The following is a 20,709-nucleotide window of genomic DNA, read 5'->3' as shown; positions in this document are numbered from 1 at the left end:
TGCATAACTGCAACTTCTCTACATGAGGAAAGCTGTACCAGTTTCCCTTGAGAAGAAGTCTGTGCTATATAAAATCCACCCTGGGATTGGCATGCAGAATAACATGATTTAACAAGGACAGCACAACCAAGAACAGCTACTTGACTCAAGTAGCTGAGACTGACTGTCTCAAGTGATCATCTGCACACTGAACACAAGCCCTAATTGGAAGGTGAAGGTCCTGCCTGTAGGACCTAGTGCCAAGAGTTGCATGCAGACCCTAGAGCTCCCCCCAGGGTCTTCAAGAGACACAAAAAGGAGGACAAGTGATAACTTGTCTGGTTTTGCACAAAAGCCTAGCAGTTAAAGTACATAAAAAAGAAGGGGAAAAGGTGGGTTCAATTCCCTCCTCAAGACCAGAGCACACATTTGTCTGCAAGGCTCTCTTACCTCTACAAAGCACATAAAAAGAGGTGGAACTGGACACACTCCCTCTCTCTCTATGCTGGACCAGTATGCATTTAGGAATGCAAAAGTCCTGGGGTCACAAGGCACGTCCTATGATCAGCCTGATAGCTAGATCTTTCAGCAAGGATGATGAACGGCTTAGTCTTCACTGCTATGGTTGCATATGTGTCTACTGTGCAGCTACTAGATTAAATAAACCACACCAGAAACTGGAACCCAAGCTCCTCTGCCTCACACCAGTGTCCTACATATGCAGACATGGAGACAGCTCCCTCTTGCTCACTCTCTACCTGCACCTTGAGTCTTCCATCTTTGACTCCAGTGTACACCTTCTTCTGAAGATGTGCAAGAGCATGATCATATTATGAATTCTTTTTGAAAGCCTGGAAATGCAGGTATTACAAGAATGCAGCAGTCTTGCTGGAATGAAATTCCTAAGCATAGATGTAAAAGACAGGTGCATCATGTCAATGACTTGGATGAAAAGGAGCAAGACACACACCTAATTACAGGTTTCCAGCACCCTTTTAGATTTCCCAGGATATCAGACATCTGAACAGAGCTGGCACAAAACTTACAGGAGACCACTCTACTCTGAAGAGGCTGCTGTAGATGAGCTGAGCATATCAAAGGACAATAGCACTAGCCATCTTTGTAAACAGAATTCCAACCAAACTAACTCTTGCCCATGTGCATTTAGGTGCCTCTGAATCACCACAGATCTGAGAAAACTGAGGGGTTTCCAGAGGGGCGCAGTTTGTACATATGCAGACGCCTAGATTTGCAACTAAGCATATATTTCTGTCACTTCGAGAATGCGTATTTTGGATCACTGTTAACTGCTTCTACATCCCTAACTGTCACTTACTTAAGTGGCACAAAGGAGATAATGTTTATTGCAGACAAGACCACAGTCTGCTCCAGAAGAAAGTATTTTATTACAAGCGATATGATGGCACCACAAGCCCACATAGGAAGGCCAGATGGCTCACACAGACAACCTTTCTTCAACAATGACCAGTGACCAGCAAAAACAGCAATACCATATAAAGTATACTGAGTTCTAGTTTTGAAAAAGCATCTCAATTACAGTGAAGAAGTCACTGCAGACTGATTGTGGGAATTTTTGATCACTTATCTGCTAAAACATGATCAGTAACAACCCAAAATATATATGAGGCCTACTGCTGATTGAATTGTTTTACTGACAACGCATAACTCTAATGTTCACAGAATGCAGTTTTTGGAAAATCCTGTTTTGCCTCATTGCTGGCTCACTTTCACAAACGGATACATTCTAGAAGATGGAGTGAGGCAAAAGTTGGTATTACCTGAGTCTTGGATGCCAGGTCATAACACTTGACGTTTTAAATCTTGAAGCTTCAAAAGTCTCTAGTGATCTCACACTAACTGCTGAAACAAGTGGGTTTCTTCACCTATCCTCACCCTCAAGAGCATTCTTTCCAAGCAGATTCTACTTGTAAAATGCACTGAAGCCATCAGCATGGGTTAATAATTGCTGTCAGCAGTGTTTTACTGTTCATGATTGCCACCTCAAGCACATGCTAGAAATACATAGTAAAAATAATACAAATTGCAAATGTACATTAGATGGAGACTGCTGTAAAAATATTATGCAAATAGGACAGATGGATAGTGAAAGATGCTTAATTCCAGAATCTGTAACAGGAAGATAGCTATGGGACACAGTTTTTCCTTATCACTGAATGCAGCAAGCGCATTCAGTTTACGCATGAGTTTGTGCAACATAGGAGCTAGTACCTAAAAGCCAAGAAAAGGGTCTCTGGCAGTGAATGGCTAATAACCAACAGTGATATTGGTAAATATAAAAAGAACAGCAAGAGCAAGTGAAAAAAGGACTGCATGTGAGAGACACCTGCTGGCCCCAAAGTAAAAAGACAAAAATAATATTTTTAGTTCTATTTGGCATCAAGTAATATTTTCAATTAGTAAAACTGTTCTGCAGGTAAGTGCAACCTGCAAATAGAAAGAATTTTTGAGGATTCATAATATCCAACATGTTTCTTTCAACTTTACACTTGCATGCTCTGTTATTATATAGGCTTCATTTTAAGTATGATCCACACAAGATGACTCATAGAAAGATTTTACCTAATAGTGAGGACCATTTACAGATACTATTGCTATATTATATAAAGTCTTGGGGTTGGGGTTTTGTTTGGGTTTTTTTAATCTCTCTGCTGTTCTAAGTAGATTCTCACTACCTCCCTAGAATGTGCATTTCCCATAGCACTAAGACAGCAAAGTATCCAAGGTACTAGATGGATTTTTCCCACTACTTAGAAACAAGGCTACAATAATTTTACTATGACAAAGCAACTTAACAGAACTTATATCTTCCATAAGAACCACGTTACTTACAACTGTGCATTTATACTTTCTAGACTGGTGATGGTAGAAAAGGAGGAGGAGCTTTGTCAGTATTATTTAGTAAGCTTCAAGTATATCAACCTCCTTTGTAAAGTTAAAATAATAGATTACAAGAAATTGGCAACATGCATTTTTTAAAAGCAAAGGATAATTAGTACAGCATGGCCAAACTTACATGCTGCCTATCTTAGAAGGTAAGCCAGATGGTGGGGGAATAAACTCTCTGTCCCTAGCAGAAGTATCATTTGTGTCAGCAGCCATCCCACTTTCTTGGGTTTCTGCAACTGATGTAAGAGGACCAGCCAAAGTAGAGTCTGCAGCACTAATGTCAGAGACTAAATCACTGCTGTCTGCATATAGCAACTCCATCTGAGTAGTGGTCCTCCGGCGGGCCTGGAGACAAATAAAAACCAAGTTGCGACTTAAACATTTCATGGTATGTGTCAACAGTGCTACATTTAAGCTTATCATTAGCTTGTAATTAGCATCCACCTCAATTCACTTAGCAACTACCTTTGGAAACTGAATCAGGGAGCTCATCTCTACTCTTTGGCAATGTTTCAGAGGAGGCAAGTCAAATTCAACAGCATGAGACACTGATTTGGCAACTGGTTTCCAATGATATCCTTTCAACCAACTACAAGGCCCTGTCAGTACTACAGGAGTACAATCTTACTCTCCTAAGGTTTATCCAGATGAAACATTATAAAGCAGAGAGGAATAAAGCAAAGTGTGAATTCTTACACTGATGCTCCTTCTGATACAAAAGCTCTGCTTCTTTCTTAGTTTATGTCACTTAAAGTAGTTTAGGCCAACATGAATTAAGATTTGTTCAGCATTTCAACAATTTGAAAACAACACAAAACCTCACAAAGGAGCCAAGCTTTGTGCAACATAGTCATTCTTAAAAGAGTGATCATACATGTTAGGTGTAACAATGCTGTGAAATTAAGCTCTATTCCTCAGGGAAAGAAAGGCCACTGGGGAAGAAAAAGGTCCAGTCTGAACAGAGCCATTACAAAAATGACACTTATTTTATGCCAACATTTTCAGACCAAACTCACTTAGTTTACCTGCCCAAAGAGCTGCACACCAATGAATGCAACCAGTAATGCAACAGCCAACCTAGGTATATTCCTCCAAAGCCAACTGCAGTTAGAAGAGTGGAGGCTAAGCTTCTATTTACTGTGCAAACCTGGTTTATGCTCCTGTGAGCACAGAAGCAAAATCACAATCAGTGTGCATGTTTCCAGTTCCCACTGCCATTAATATTAAACTGCAGCCAGCCTAGATATATTCCTCCAATGCCAACTGTAATTAAGAGCCTGGAGGTCAAACTTCTGTTTCTTTTACAAACTTCCTTTACATTTCTATGACCACAGAAGAAAATCACAAACAATAAGCACGTTCTCAGTTCCCGCTGGCATTAACATTAAACTGCAGCCTAACTAATACTAAACCACATATCTACTCCAGTTTGGAGTGCTAGTAATTGGAAGAACATATCTCATTCTGAAACAGTAAAAATTCAACCACAAAATATTGAAAAAGTACATTTTTATCATTGCTTCTCAGAGAGGAGTATCACACAAAAGCATATTACATACAAATCACATGAACGGTACATAAGTTCACCTTTTGCATGTGTTTATTCATTAACATCTCTAGTGCAAAGCAAGAGCATTCCCCAGAAGGTGCTGCTTAAGTGTGAATTATTATCATCACCATTGTACAGCCTACCTTGCTTTTGGGTTTGACTTCACCACAAAGCTTCAAAAGATCTGAAGATAATGAACTAAAAGAAAAATTGCACCACAGTTAGAAAGAAAATAGCCATACTTTTGCAGAATGTGTATTCTTATTTGACTCTGCTTCCTACTGAAATAGTGGACAAAGTAGAACAAAACAATGTCAGAGGTATCTTCTAATGGATACATGATGTGTTACAGAAAGAGGAAGAGACAGTAATTTTTCTAGAGCCAAATCCAGTTACCTGTTAACAAAGATTGCTCACCTTCCTTCTGTCCCAGGACTATGCAATGGAGCATCCTCATCAGTACTATCTTCCAAATTTTCTAGAAAATTTCCAAAAGAATAATGTTAGTCTGTCTGTCTACAACAGGATGTGCAGGTTTTAAGTGCTATACAAAACAGCTCAGACAATGTTGAACGTAGATGAACAGCATACGAAAGGCAGGGGTTTTCAAAATACCTTAACTATTTGCTAGCCAGTCCCCATTGAATTTTCCTGGTATCTAAACTAAATTTTTTCCATACAATCTAAATCATACACCTAGGCATATTGTGCCAAATGCGGTCTTCTGTTGTAGCAGAGCAACAGGGATGACAGAAAACCAGAATTAAATTCTAGAAGGAAATCTGGAAGAAAGAAGATAAAGCGAAGGAAATTAACTGCAAGACATGGAAGAGACAGGATGTAAATCAATGGACAGTAAGGATGTCTCTTCCTCCTCTTTTTATGTAATCTTCTTGCTCTGAGACAGAATCAGCCTGGTTATAATGAGAAAAAAAAATTTTATTTTTAAGTAGCTAGCAAGCTGAGGCTCAGCCTCAGCTTGTACAGAATGGCACCATTTGGGCTGACAAGAAGCAAGCACTTTATTAGTATATAAGCATTTAGGTTTCAAAACAGGATGATGCCATGATTTAATACCTCTAGAACTGCTTCCTAAAAAGAGATTAATTGTATTGAAGCTAATTGTAAAATGAAGCTGTTCAAGAGAAATGTGCCTGAAGTAAAATGGGTACACAAACCTGTCCACAAAAGACAAAACCAGCATGCATGTCACGCACTAACACTGTCAAACATCAGATTAACATGTCTGCATGCAAACAGTGCAAAACATTAAGCTGAGACAACCAGTTGAGGGCATATGTACAATCAATTCCAAATTCTTGGGAAACCAAATCCCCTAACTTGCACATTATTCTAATAATACATTTTAAGCATAGTTTAAGGACAGAGTTAATACATTCCTGCAAGTGAAGTCCCGTATTTTTTAACATACTCATGAAATTTTAAGGGTTAAATAATCTTCTAATGACATTCCATTACATCTCTTCTTTAATATTAGAGATTCTTTAAGTTTGTTTATTTAATTTCTGCCAGAAACCAGATACCATTTGTAATGCAAAGAACCAATATATCTGGTACTCGTATTAAAATAGGTTTGTCCATGTATATGTTTTAAGTGCAAGTTCATGCTTTGGAGAACGGATGGAAAGATATATAGTCTCCAGTTTAATTCTGAGAAGGAATGAGGAAAAGGAAAATGCTGCCTTCATTTGTATGCTACATCTAAAAATGTTTCCTGAACAAGTCAAAACCATATATCAATCTAGCATCAACACCAACAATGCACTTCAGAGGTACTCAACTGCTGCATTAGTTTTAACAATGTAACCTTTATAATATTGTTGTATCTCTGATAATTAAGAAAGCAGGGTCACAGGAATAGCGCTCTGAACTTTCTTTTTTGTTCCATCCCGGATCTGATCCCACATTAAACCTTTTCTATACATATTATTATTTTATGTCTTCTGCAGAAGAGACAATCTAGAGTACTGCTCCTTCTAGCAAGGCACAAAAGCAGCATCAATAAAATAAATGCATTTTTTTAAAATATAGGATTCATATTAGGGTGATGTTACTTCATCCCCTTCTCAAATAACCTGTGAACAGCTTTTACAGGCAACAAAGTAGAAAGTGGAAGATAGCCATAAAAGATGGGATTTTATTTGTAAGCTCACATTCATGTGACCTGACATGTATTGATATTTTTCTTCACTTTGTCTACAATTCAGTACAAGAAGACTGCACAAAGCCCCCAGATAGAAAGCAGCACACAGAATCAATGAAAAGAAATGAGAAGAGGCAGAAGAGCAAGATTCTGCAAGATGTCCTGAGCAAGAAGAGTTGAAAGGAACAATAAAGTTAGTAAAGGCACTACAGCTTGCGAGGAGCAGCTGAGATGACTGCTAATAAACCAATGACTGAAGAACAGTGGAGGGCTTTTCTGATGACTTGTCTTCATCCTCATGCAGAGGCAACTGGACAGTACCAGTACAATGCAGTACACCAGCACAGTTCATCCAGAGGAAGTGACATTTGACCAGCCCTCTCAACATCTGCATATACGTGGCTGAGAGTCACATCTGTGAACATCCAGATGTCACAGGTGGGAAGGAAAAGCAGCTCCTACAATTCTTTAGAAAGGAATCACTCCAGCAGTGCTTCAGGACTCAACTTCATGATCATGTTAACTCTTCACAAGAGCAGATGGGATAGCAAATGGCAGATGGCTCATACAAGCAAGGCAGGTGTGCATTCAAAAACCCATTCTGAGGGTCAAAACCCGAGCTTGTGATGTGCTCTGCTGTAGACCGAACCCTTTTCTTAAGTCTACGCTTGAATGTAGGTGCACAACTACACTGGGGAATGCCCAAACTTAGTCAAGCTAAGTGTATTCAAATGGCTAAGAACTTTTGAAGATATCAGAGCTGAAAGTAGGCATCAAGGGAACAGTTCACAAGCACCCTGGAAGTGCAACCCCTCTACTTGAGATGGGGCTGGCTGCGTACTGCCACTGAGCTGTCAAGCAGCCTGATGAAATTGGTCTCAGGATCTGCTGCCACCCACACTTCGACCCCTGGGAATCACGTCAGGTTACCAGAGAGCCCCTGTACCAACAGTCCTTGCTAACCAGCTGGCAGTCCCAGCCTCAAAGCCTCACTACAGCAGTAGTAGTACTGTTCAACTACAACCACAACTGTACAACAGTAGTAGTACTGTACTACAGCTCTCCCTGCAGCGCAAAAGTTTTAGCCGCTAGCGATCTACAAAACGCAGACTATCAACAGTTTGGATTTCAGTGTGGACTGAGGTTAGTACGGCATATTCAGCCAAGATACAACCGCAGTGAAGTTTCCTTCCTGTAAAATGTTAGCATAGTCCTGAGTAGCTTAAGTGTTTTAAAAGCCTCAGTTCATGCTTGCAAAGTGTTAAAAAAAGCTTCTTTAATGAGATATACTCTACAAAAACATTGACAATAGAGCTACTGTTTCAATGCATTTAACAAGTGTCTTTTCACTGCTCCAGATGCTGTTCATAAGTAAAAGCCTGTCCAGAGCTAAAGAAAATGCAATGCTAACTTCCTGGTTGGAGAAACATTGCTCTCACTCCAACAGGGGTGAGCACACACACATGCGCACAAATTAAGGGTCTATTTCAGATACACTATGATATTAATAACAACTGAGGTTCCTGAATAAATACTGGCTGTATGCAGCAAGATGCCCTGACAGATCTTCAGGTGTTACCTGTCAGGAAACTGGCAAAGTTCTCACCAGCTTACACTAGATGACAATCTATACACCTTCAGGCAGTTTTGTGCTTTTGAAATGTTTCAGATGCCTATGCAAACTAGCATAGGACAGCATAATGGGATTAGAAGCAACACAAGACAATACAAGAAGAATTGTTACTGACATCAGGAATATTTTTTTCCAAGTTTCAAACATACCCAATTTTGTGGCTGGGAACAAGGGAGGGGAGAAAATAAGTGTAATTTATTTGGGAATCATTTAAAAGCAACAACAACAACAGACTCATCTCCTCAAAATCAGTGAAGTCAGTACTAAAGCCAGTTGAAAAAGTGAGGTAAAATCTGCATTCTGTACAATATTTACATTATAAAATGAACTACCTGTAAAAGGTTAAAAATGACCTGCATCTTAAGAATTAATTTTTTTTCCAGGCCTAAAGAGATAGCAGAATTTGTCACAACTACAGCAGCAGGACATCACAAAATAGCTTTATGTAGTCTGAACATACTATAGGTTCGTAAGCAGCAAGTCATAAATTTGAAATACAGCTCTGCTTACTGTATTCACTTCTTATCTGACAAATCTAACTAACACGAGGGCTATGGGTAGTTTCAGATAGGAAGAAATGCTCTGTAAGCTCATGATAATGAGTACATTTACAGAATAGTTCATGCAAACTTCATATACTCACAAATTCTAAGATGCACCAGTTAGTGAACAGGAGTGAATTAGTAACTCATGCAGCTGTACAGTACACAGAAAGCTAAACATACTTACCCAGCGATATGCTATCTAGGTCTGTATAAATAACAGCAACAAGGAAACAAAAGCAACACTCCAATCAAAACATATCCATTTATAAAAAGAAATAAAACAAAAGTACCCAATTGTATTCTAAATTTTTCTTAATATCATCTCACGAGAAGTAGAATAGATGCCGTAACACACATACGATGCCACTTTCAAAATCACTAACATATGATGATTGAACAGGAATGCTTATTTAGAATTTCACATTCAGAAGTTAAAAAGATACCAAATTGTAAATGCATAGACTTTTGTAAATATAACAAGCAGATTATTTAAATTTAAAAAGTCTCAATAATAAAAAAAACTTCTCTATTTCCTAAATATCACTGCCGGGGGATATACTTAAAAATTACATACATGCACATCAATTGTGAAATAGAGTTTAAGACGTTAAAATACAGCATCTATTCAGAAAAGAAATAGCCTAGAATGCCCAGTACAGCATGCATGAAAGGCAAACATGACATGCAGCTGACTATTCAGAATACAAGATGACAAAATTACCTTGCAAAGCATGACCCAGCAAAGCATCAAGTTCAGGATTTAACTCAGCTTTTTCTTTTAGCATATGAAACAGCAGCTGGTTTTGAGTAGCACTAGTAATTTCTGTCTGCTTAAGGCGTCCCTCAAGAACTTTGATCTGAGCTTCTTTCTGAGCTGCTTGGAGACCCTAGGAGAGACAAAGAAAAAGATGAGTTGTGATAAAGCACTTATCTTTTGTTACAAAATAAGAATTGCCAAAACTTCTTAAAAACTACAAACACAAACAATGTGTACATTGTAACCTTCCCCTCACATCCTAAGGGTCGAGTGTCAGCTAAAGGGATTTTTTTGGGTTTTTTTTGTCGGGGTCGGGGGGGTGTTTGGTTTTTGTTTGGGTTTTTTTGTTGTTTGGGGGGCGGGGGTTAAGAGATTCATTAAGCATTCATTTAACTTGTGTTCCTCACTCTGCCTTGCAAATATGCATCTAGTGGCTAAGCTGGATGTGACTCCCAAGTACAATTCATAGATTCTTTGCATTTCTTTAAGAGTAGCAAGCATCTGAAAAATCAACACCTCCATTTTTCACAAGTACTTTTTTTTTTTTAACTATGATACTCTATAACAAACAACAACCACCAAAAAACAAACAACCCAACCCAACCAAAACCAAGCCCTAGAACTGTAATCTTTCCTACAGTATCACTCAGTGAACTTTCAGCTTCTGCTGAAAGATCTCATGGTCCAATTTAAGAGAAAATCCATTCTAAGGGAACTTCCCTAGACCCATGGATTAGTGAGAATTTTTTAGTTGTAGAAAATGTAGCCAGTGAAATTTAGAGAGAATAGTTTCCAAACAGAAGAAACAGTAGGGAAAAATGAAGATGCAACACATCTTCTCAAAGACTTGTAGGATATCAGAGGACTTGGAGTGCTACAACTTGAGAAAGTGTAGTACTATGGACTTACACATTAGATTCTGATTTTATCATGAACTAAAACAACATATCAACAGGCACATTTTGTATGTGGAAACAAACAATAGACAGCAGGAATGACCAATTCTGCAAGAAAATACACCTTTTTTTTAGAAACCTTCTGTTTTTCTACAGAAAATAATTACTTAATCAGAAAGAGGAGAAAAACCTTCATGTAATGGAGCTTTCTATCATAAGGAGAAATTGTTAACAGGAAAAGTCAGAGGCACTTTTCTCATATTAACTCTGTTGTAAGGAATCAGGTATCCATTCAACCCACCCAAGGGCTGAAAAAAATAAAATAAAATAAAAATCAAAAGACTGAAATTTGCAGAAGCCAATGTAATTGTGGAAATTTTCTCTTCTTTTTTCTTTTGTATGTTTTTTATTTAAAAAAAAAAAATTTGTCTACCTGCATAGCGATGAATCAAAAATGCAAAAAAGAACAGAGAATTGGTCAGTGGGACTGACTGAAGGCCCATTTCAATAGCCTTGAAATCTTTCATTTGATTCAATGACACCGAGTATGGCCTCCAAAGAAAGGCCAAAGAAAGAAAAGCAGCAGCAAGAGCATATGACACATGTGTGCCCAGGGTTATAAACTGCCAAATACACATTTTGAAAATATTGCTCCAAGGCTTTCAGAAAAAGCCCCTATTGCTCTACTCAAAAGTAGAAGCCTGAGTAAAGTATGCCATGCATCAATAAATTTTTTAAAGGCTCATATTTTTAAGGAAGTGGCTGACCAGTCTTTAAATAAAGATCCTGAGCATTCTGTAGGAGCTTGTTGAAAAACAGAGAAAGAGATTTATTTGATTATGAAAATCTAGTGCTCTTATAGGAACAACATGAGGTAATTAGTAAAGTGAAGTAGGCTCTATTGGGAGTAGAAAAACAGGCAACAGGTTGAAGCGGACAATGAATGTCAAGGGCCTTCACCCTGAGAACCAGCATGATTCAGTAATGTTGACCAGCTTTGCTTTGTCTAATGCACATTAGTCAGTCTTTATGTCAGTACAGCTCTGCTCCTGGTACATGGCATAGTCCTGACACACATATATTTCACTTAATGCATTACCTTATTGATACCCATCGTGAGGAAGTGATCAAGCAAATATCGAGCTTCTGTCAAAGTGCAAGCATTAATCACTGCTGTTACATCCAAGGTCTCTCCTTCTTCCTATTTGTGCAACAATAAAAACAGTCAGATTTAAAAAAAAAGCATTTTTCACAAATCATTACACTAATCATAGAAAACAGAAACAGTGAAGATGCTGCAGTATCACCCAGTTCATCCCTTTGGTACCTCTAAACCATGCCTGAAAGATCTCTTTTCCAAACTGTACCTAAAACACCCCACAGTACAGACACTGCAGCCTTCCCAGTCTCTTCCAGTGCTTCAGTTTCTTTCCTATTAGAAAGCTCTTATCAAACTCCAAACTCAGATCCCTTCTTTCCACAAGCTAAGCTATTCACAGTGGATGCAGAAATAAATGCATTTCTTCTGCAGCCTTCATGCATTTGAAGGCTTCTCCCCCTAGGTCTCTTCCTCATTTTTCTTCCAATTATTCTCAGTATTAAGCACTCTGGTACTCTTAAGAATTAAGCCTTTTGTGTTCTCTATTTCTTTACTGGTAAAGTCCTGTAACCTTGCACCATGGTGTCCAAGATTGAAGAAGCCCTGGTATGAGTAAAATAGTAGAAACTGCTGGCAATATAACATGCATTAAAGCACAGATTAGCCCAAGGTGGGAGAGGGAGAACTCAAGAACTGCCATATAAAAATACTGGTAAGTATTACAGTTCAGACTTCATGCTCCCATGTGCCAAGAGACCTAGGAGACTGTATGTGGTGGATTCTTCCTGCTAGATCATGTAAGGTATGATGCGCATTATAAGAGTTTTCAGATTTGGATTTCACTGCTTTTGGTATTATTCAAATTTCTACATTAATTGTAATAGACAATTTCTTTTTACTAAATTACTATTTGAAAATGACAACCCTAAACAAGCAACTTGGCATGAAAAGGCTCTTTAGTTATAGAAAGTCACTGTTCCATAATTGAAAATATACTAAAATGCAATATAAAGAATTTACATAAATTCTCACATACAAAAATATTTAAATATATTTAAAGTATACAAAAACAATACAAGGGAGTGGAAGCATACCAACAGATGCAGGAAGATACAAGCTGCTAGCCTTCAGGCCCAAGAATTATATTAATTTAATGCCAGCAGAATAGAAAGCATCAGTTTTGACATTTAAATGCGTTGCAATCTTAACTTGCATTACACTGACATTAAAACTCAGATCTGAAAGTTCAGCTGTATAAACACTCCTCATTTCAAACTTCACCCAAGTTTTCACCAATTTTCACTTTCTGGTTCAATAATTATACAGCCAAAACAAAATTAATTTCTAAATGAGAACATTTTCAAGGCTACCACAGGGTTTTTTTCTTTTCTCCGTTTTACCATTTTTGCATTAACATTTGACCTACCTTTGCTTCCTCCATTTGCATAATGTTTGCTTGGCAGTCAGTAATGCTGTCATTAATGTAGTCTATATTCGCAGTTAGTGATTCCATCTCTTCATTTATGTTTTGGACGTTTCTATCTGCTTCACTGCCACCCCCATCCTTGATGAGCTTCTCCCTTTTCTTTGAAAGCTTTTCTCTTCTTTTTGTAAGTTCTTCACGTTGCTATTTTCCCCAAAGACATAAAATTACATAAAAAGGAATTAGTAAATACTTAGGGCATTTAAACACCTTTTTGTTTTGTTTTCCTTTCCTTGTTATACTTTAACTAACATATCGTGATTTCTACAGGAAGTAGTTATACAGGTGAATATATTAATATATTTGCACATGATCCTATTAATATGGTTTTTATTTCTTACTAAGCACAGCAATCCCATGGTACAATTGCTTACTGGAGTAGTTAAGAGCGTCTTCATTGATGGCAACGGATTCCAAGTCACTGCCTATGCCACCTTCGCAGCAATTCATTTACAGCAAACATAAATGCACTGCTCTCGCTTTATTTAATAAGATGATACAGGCAACAGTGCATAGTAGATCACCCACCGTAAGTAACCTGTTCATATCTGCCTCCATATTGGAAATGGTCATCCTCTGCATAATGATATCAGTCACTCTTCGTTCAAGTAACTGCCATTTCATCCTGGCTGCCTTTGAGGAGTAAACTCTGCTTGTCACTGCTTTCCGCTGATATTTCTTTCTGTGATAAATTCAAGAGAAACATACACCTAAGTCTAAAGTAGTTCAATTACATATTTGAATGTGGAAATGATCAGGCCAGAATATTTTTCACGGACAACTTAAAATTTCTTGCAGAATTTCTTTCAGTTTTTCATTGCACCAGACAGTTACCTGCACCCAGCAGGTAACTCTACCGCCCTTTAATATATTGCATTTGAAAAACAGGTATCAAACACTGTGGTATCTTGTATGATGCACCATTGAAACAGAATGCCACCTAAGAGTTGTTCCCTATTTAACAAGGGGATCTGCTTCAAACCCCAGTGGAAGATCACCAATAAACCCAATACATTAAATTGTGTTTTACAACAAGTTTTTGTTTGTACTTAAGAACACTGCAGGCATTGGACCACCAAGGGCATTTCTCTAAGAGCAGATTAACTGCATTTTGAAATTTTGGGGTTTCTTAATGCAACTTGTTCTTTAATGCCATTTTATATTATACCACACTGTCTTAAACCCACAAAACTCAAATTCCATTTGATAATGGTAAAACACCCACTTTATGAGCATTACATGACAGCAATTTGAAAAATAACCAGTGCAATATGCATCATCACAAGATTATCCACTAGAAAGTCCATGCAATTTTCAGTTCTCTTAAGAGAGGACTAAACAGTTTTAATCCTTACCCTGTTCCATTTGTTGCAGTTACAGATAATGCTTGAACCCTTGCAACAGGAATTCTCATCTTCTGCTGCACTGCTGTTCTTGAACCATCGTGCTCAACTGATGAGCTAGAACTTGCTTCCTGTATAGGATGCTCAGGCAGACTCAGCTTTCGACTTACTTTTCCTGCCACTTTATCAGACAGAGGCCTTACTTGCCGACGAAGGGCTGTAACCTGAAACACAGTGCAGAGACACGATTACCTCTCCCCAAAACCACGTTCCAAGTTACGGTGATAAAATATCATTCTGTTTTCAAAGTTGTATTACTGTTTTACCACAATACCTCTTCAGTTTTGCGACGTAAGATAACTTCTTGATTTCTTTTCTGAGCTTCAAGAAGCTTGAGCTGATGCTGTGAAAAAATACAAGCAGCAAACAGGTTTTTTTCCATTATCTGCCAAAAGGACTGTATTGTATAAAAAAAACCCTTTACACACTAATACAAGTTTGCAAAACTTGTGACATGAAGTGGGCAAGTCACAATTGTTTCTTGCTCTTTCTAGTGCAGAATGAAAATAAGTGTTTCACTATATCAATTCTCTATCAAAAAGAATACTTGCATGCAAGCAAGGTAGTAGCAACAGTTTTGTGAGATTCACTAATAAAACAATACTGATATAAATATTCAATAAGCCTTCTATTTTCTGTTGCACATATCACCTGAAGCTAGGAACTGAGTTATCATAGAAGTTAAACCAATTTATGTGCATTTTGACTGGCAGAAATACACAGGTACATGCCTGCCTCAGTGAATGCATACACACATGGTGCGTGCCTACAAGCAGACGCACATCAGGATAGATGCTTATTCCAAATGAAAGTTCTTTATCTGTCAAATCACCTCTCGTTTGCGTTGCTCCTTTTTAAGCTGTGCAATCTCTCTATTTCTTCTAGATTCAGTCATTCTAGCTTTCTCCTGCTCTTCTTTCATTTGTTTCATCAAGCGAACCTGTAAAGAGGTCATCACTTAGAAAAGCTGTTTACACTGAACTACTGCTGCCTGCCCCCACTCACATAGAGTTTCTTCAAATTGCAATCTTCCAGTATATTACATGCTTTTAGCAATTTACCTCCTCCACCTAATGTGTCTTCACTCAGTGCTGAATAACAGCTAATAAGCAGTGCAAGCTTCTCCATGTTTGATACCATAATTTCTGTTCATTAAACCTAAAAGCCACTCCTCTCCCCCAGGAATAGCCTAGTCTTCATATATTTTGTGTTTTCAGGCTTTCGAGCAGCTGACAGCAAGAACAGAGTTATCTGGTAGATAAATGCACAGGAGATTTCAATCCATTTTCCAGTAAACACTCATTGAACAACACTTCAATATACTGAAATATACCTTGGTTTTCTTCATCTCTGTCACCTCCTGCTGCAGTTTCTTCAGTTGCTTTTCGTATTGAGACTGATTTTTAAGCAACCGTGCATGTTCCTTTTGTGCTGTCTGAAGTCTCTGCAATTCTTTATTCATGGCTTGGAGTTTCTTTTCATATTCCAACTTGATTTTTTTTGCCTTTTCTTCTGAATAGGTCTCTACAGAACCTAGAGCAAAAGGGAATTCTTAATCTGCTTTTGTTCAGGATATTTCCACTTTGCCAGCCACAGCAAAAGACTGCTTCCTCTGCTTTGATAGCATTATCTGCAATATCTTTGAAAAATTTAATTTGCTTCTAGCTACTGTCACCTGCACTGCTTCAAACTTTCCACCTAGTATGTGTTCTTGGATAAGAGATCAAGTATTAACACTTTCCTTCCAATTTCTTTGTACTAGACAACAAATATCTGAGCACCTGAAGACAGATACAGACATGCTTGTTCACATATATGTGCACAAGGTCATAACAGTCCAAAGAGCTATCAAGCCTAGTATGACTTTTCTTGCACTGAACGAAAGGAAAGGTCTAAGAAACAATAAGGGAACAGCAAAAGCATATAAGTATATAGCTATAAAGCATATATAGTATATTTTAAAAAAGAAAGAAACAAACAAAACACTTCCTCCAGTACTCTCCCGAAGTTCAACTATTTGTGGTTTAGAACTTCCTGAGTCAGAGTTCGTTTTTCATCTCAATACTATTACATATTCAAAAAAAGTTTGGTTAGTAAAACACATCTGAAAGGCCACTGATCCTAGTTATTACTTTTAAGCAAATCAAAAGAAATGGGGGAGGGAGGAGCAGGAAAGAACTTTTTATTCAGGAACTATCTCAAGGACTATGTTAAAATGAGAGCGCCTAGAAAACTGAAAATGCTTATTCAATCAAATCAAATACCTGTCAGTAGCAGTATCTTTTTAAAAAAAAAATCTCAATTCTGGTAGAAACGAGGAGTAAAGTATGATTCGCTGGCATTATGGCTACAAACCTATTTCTGTTTTCTGCAATTTCTTATCATGTTTGAAAAAGGAAGGTAGGGAAGTAGCAGACAATTCAACTTGAAAATCTTACACAACATCTAGATTTAAATGATTTTGTACTTCTTACCCAAGTTTTGAAGAACCTGATCTCTTTCAAGCTGAGTATCTCGAATTTTATGTTGTAGCATCATTAGTTTCTCTTCATATTGTTTTTTCAGTGTTTGCAACCTTCGCTGGCTGTTCTCTAGTTCATCTATCAGTTTCTGCTTAATGGCTATTTCACAGGTGATATTTGCCAAGTCAGCTTGATAATTTTCTAAAATAAAAAGATTTGAGTAATTAAAAATTAAGACTTCTGTTAAAGTAACAAAGTAAAGTAGCCAAGCACAATGCAGCAATCGAAACTATTATCTGCAATTCATGATAAAGTCTCCTCCTTAAACACTCTCCATTCTAGAACTAGGAAAGAGATAGGGAAAAATATCTCTCATCGGATCACAGTTGCCCATATATTGTAATTATTCACATTTAAATCTCAACATCATCAATCTGTCCTTCCCCATACAAAACGCTGTGAGACTTCAGTCACAGCTCAGGGCTGGAGAATAACTTTCAATCATAAACCCAGCACATTATAAAAGGAAAATTTGCCTGCTGGCAGACTCCAAGAGGAGACTTTCCCTTCACTAGCTCTTAGAAAGATACAGCCAAAATTCTGAGAAGAGAGGAGCAACCTCAATCACGGAAGTGAAATGGTGAAGGGAATGAGAAAAGTAGGAGAAAAAAAGTACGGAAAGTAAGGAAAAAGGACTAACCTTTTTTTTTTTTTTTTTTTTTTTTTCCCCAGGTTTTGCAACTCCTGCTAATGGTTTGTGTGACTATCAAACAAGATGGAACCAACAGATTTGGTTTGCTCATTTGGCCCAATTCACATGAGAGAATTGCTGGTGATGCTGTCTCTGACTCTAGCAGTCCTAACTTGCATGCTACACAAGAATGAGGAAGGCTGATGGACTTTCAGCGTTTCAAAATTAAATTCTACCTATTTGTCCTGGTTTAAGCTGGGATAGAGTTAATTGTCTTCCTAGTAGCTGGTACAGTGCTATGTTTTGAGTTCAGTATGAGAAGAATGTTGATAACGCTGATGTTTTCAGTTGTTGCTAAGTAATGTTTAGTCTAAAGTCAAGGATTTTTCAGCTTCTCAAGCCCAGCCAGTGAGAAAGCTGGAGGGGCACAAGCAGTTGGGAGGGGACACAGCCAGGGCACCTGACCCAAACTGGCCAACGGGGTATTCCATACCATGTGACGTCATGCCCAGTATATAAACTGGGGGGAGTGGGGGCGGGGGGATTGCCGCTTGGGGACTAACTGGGCATTGATTGGCAGGTGGTGAGCAATTGCATTGTGCATCATTTGTATATTCTAATCCTTTTATTATTACTGTTGTCATTTTATTAGTGTTATCATTATAATTTTTAGTTTCTTCTTTTTCTGTTCTATTAAACCATTCTTAACTCAACCCATGAGTTTTAATTCTTTTCCCAATTTTCTCCCGCATCCCACTGTGGGGGGGAGTGAGCAGCTGCGTGGTGCGTAGTTGCTGGCTGGGGTTAAACTACAACACTATTTCCAAATTAGCTGAATGGGAGCTATCACCTTGGTCATTAGTCCTGAGACATGAAAATAACCCAGTACTTAAACCTTACGCTTTGGATATTCTAACCAAGAAAGAAATGTGTTACCAAACACCTGATGGCCTCTGGTCAATTTTAAAGCCAGAATGGGGACACTTGATCAGATGTCTGTTACTTGTTTTAGCACCATAACCAAAAAAAGAATTCGCTGGACACACAATCCACAGAGAATTACGGACAGTGTGTTGACAACATGCTATCTTGCCTACCAAAAGCCAAGGAATGACAGATAGGACTTGTAAAATTCTACAGAATATTGCACTGACATCACCTTTTTCATCAGAATCAGAATCTGATTCATCTGAGCTTTCGACAACTTCCATGTCATCTTCATCCTCATCATCTTCCTCCTCTTCATCCTCATGATCACTTACTTCCTGAATTTCCTCCTGCAAAATGTACAAAATAGAAAGATGCTGAAGCACACCTATACTTTTCCATCCCCCAGACACTTATCACTGTGAAGCCATAGTATTCACCTGACCCATTCCTAATTTCCTTTCTACAACCTTGTAAATCTTTAAACAGACAATGAACAAATCAAACACTTCTAAATACTTACTGCTTCCAATTCATTATTCTCTCTCTCCGAAGTGCCTTTTTCATCTCTCTTCTCCTGCTCGTTATCTGTGTTATCCTCTTTAACACTAGCAGAAGAGGCACAGACACAAAATATTCACAAACTGAAATAGCACGTGCTTCCCATCCCCCAAAGCAATAAGTTGCAATTCCAAATAAAGATGAAAACCAAAGTGTAGTTAGACAAAGGTACAGGTGTTGGGCATGGGTAAAACACAACTTCCAAACTCCTGCCGATCATAAAATAACGCTTAATGGCTTTTAATCTTAGCTTGCAGAATAATATTAATGATTAGCACATTTTTTTACGGCATATTGCACAATTGGGACAATCAGAATACATATCTTCATATACTACAGAAGTACTCATTTTGTATGGAAGTTGCAGTGTACCCAGAATAGCTTTTATAAAACAAAAAAAGAACATTGTGTGCAGGTACAACATACATTACAGGTTTTACTACACTCTCAAACTATAATGGAGCCTACTGTGCTTATAATCATCTGAAAATTTATGTATAAGCCTTAAACAATATCCTAATTTATCATACTCTTTTGATCAGTTATCTACTTTGACATCAAGGGAATGCTCAAAATAGGCATTGATACAACAAGAAGAGTCGAGAAATACTGAATTTTTGCAATAGGACTGTCCGTCTCAAAAAGAAACTTTTCCCAACTATTAAGATTACATTTTAGTATATTTCCACGCTATTGTTTTTCAGACTATGGCTCAAAACTTATTTAAAAGTCAAGTATCTCTATATTCTTTCCTCTTTTGGCAACCTGAACTGTAGTGATGGCTTACACAAATTACAGCAGGGTTTTTTTGATTTTGTTTTAAAGGTTTGGTGTATTAGCCATTAGGACAAGTTTTAACATTTTTAAGTGCACATTTGAGGCATCACATGCAAATGTAAAATTCAAAAATCAGTGGCAGTCTGCAAGTTGTCATGGACCAAATGTCAGTCCTTCTAGCACTACATGTGCAAAACCCAAACCATCCCCAACAGATGGGAAATCGTGATAGAACAGGGCTAGACACCATAGGGGGTAATAACAAAAAGATGTGGTTAGGATTGCATAATGTGGAATCCACCTCACCTAACTTCAGCTGCACAGAAGTTTGGCAAATTATGTGCTGTCACTGATCAGGCAGGGTAACTAGAAATGCACATCTTCCTCCACTGACACCAAAAGGAGCCGAGATTCAAGGTCTAACTCTTGGACAAATCCAATACTCAGTGCAGTGACAAGAAACATTCAGTAGATTTGAGACACTAATTTGGCAAGTGATACCTAAAGCCACCTTTAAGAGTGCCAGTTAAGTAACACAGTACTTCTGTGCACACTCAATTTTTTCTTGTACTATTTTTTAACCTGTTCAGTGCTAACTGGTTCCTTCTGCCCCACTCATCACCAGTGAAACTGAATCCAGCTACAGCTGATCATGCGCAAGGCAGAAAGCTTTTGCTTGGACCGTCTCAATCTACACAGCAGCCAGGGAGGCTGGAAGTAAAAAACCTAACCAGATTTGTACAGAAAAAAAAAAAAAACAAAAAACGCCAGAACAGGGAACACTGAGCCACGCAATCTCATTTCCACAGGTTCTCATCTCACTCAGCTCACATGTTCTGTTGTATGTTGGTTAGT

The 20,709-nt window shown here is 38.0% G+C and overlaps 1 protein-coding gene across 11 annotated transcripts in view; it reads right to left on the bottom strand.

The window, feature by feature from the left end:
* Positions 1–20,709, bottom strand: part of KIF21A (kinesin family member 21A) — a 93,848-nt gene that overhangs the window by 18,744 nt on the left and 54,395 nt on the right. For 8 of the 11 annotated variants that reach the window (XM_030013843.2, XM_030013845.2, XM_030013842.2 and 5 more), the window contains 15 exons: positions 19,040–19,124; positions 18,749–18,866; positions 16,911–17,099; positions 15,770–15,969; positions 15,269–15,376; positions 14,711–14,779; positions 14,389–14,600; positions 13,562–13,715; positions 12,977–13,177; positions 11,551–11,652; positions 9,520–9,685; positions 8,983–9,003; positions 4,874–4,934; positions 4,600–4,654; positions 3,035–3,252 (listed from right to left, as the gene is read on the bottom strand). In XM_030013843.2, coding sequence (XP_029869703.1) covers positions 3,035–3,252; positions 4,600–4,654; positions 4,874–4,934; positions 8,983–9,003; positions 9,520–9,685; positions 11,551–11,652; positions 12,977–13,177; positions 13,562–13,715; positions 14,389–14,600; positions 14,711–14,779; positions 15,269–15,376; positions 15,770–15,969; positions 16,911–17,099; positions 18,749–18,866; positions 19,040–19,124 — 1,959 coding nt within the window. The remainder of the gene's footprint in view (positions 1–3,034; positions 3,253–4,599; positions 4,655–4,873; positions 4,935–8,982; positions 9,004–9,519; positions 9,686–11,550; positions 11,653–12,976; positions 13,178–13,561; positions 13,716–14,388; positions 14,601–14,710; positions 14,780–15,268; positions 15,377–15,769; positions 15,970–16,910; positions 17,100–18,748; positions 18,867–19,039; positions 19,125–20,709) is intronic. The other 3 variants (XM_030013844.2, XM_030013848.2, XM_030013849.2) reach the window with 1 other exon arrangement.

Source organism: Aquila chrysaetos, chromosome 5, assembly GCF_900496995.4.
Source record: "Aquila chrysaetos chrysaetos chromosome 5, bAquChr1.4, whole genome shotgun sequence".
In the NCBI taxonomy this organism is placed as follows: domain Eukaryota; kingdom Metazoa; phylum Chordata; class Aves; order Accipitriformes; family Accipitridae; genus Aquila; species Aquila chrysaetos.
This window is presented reverse-complemented; position numbering and strand designations above follow the sequence as displayed.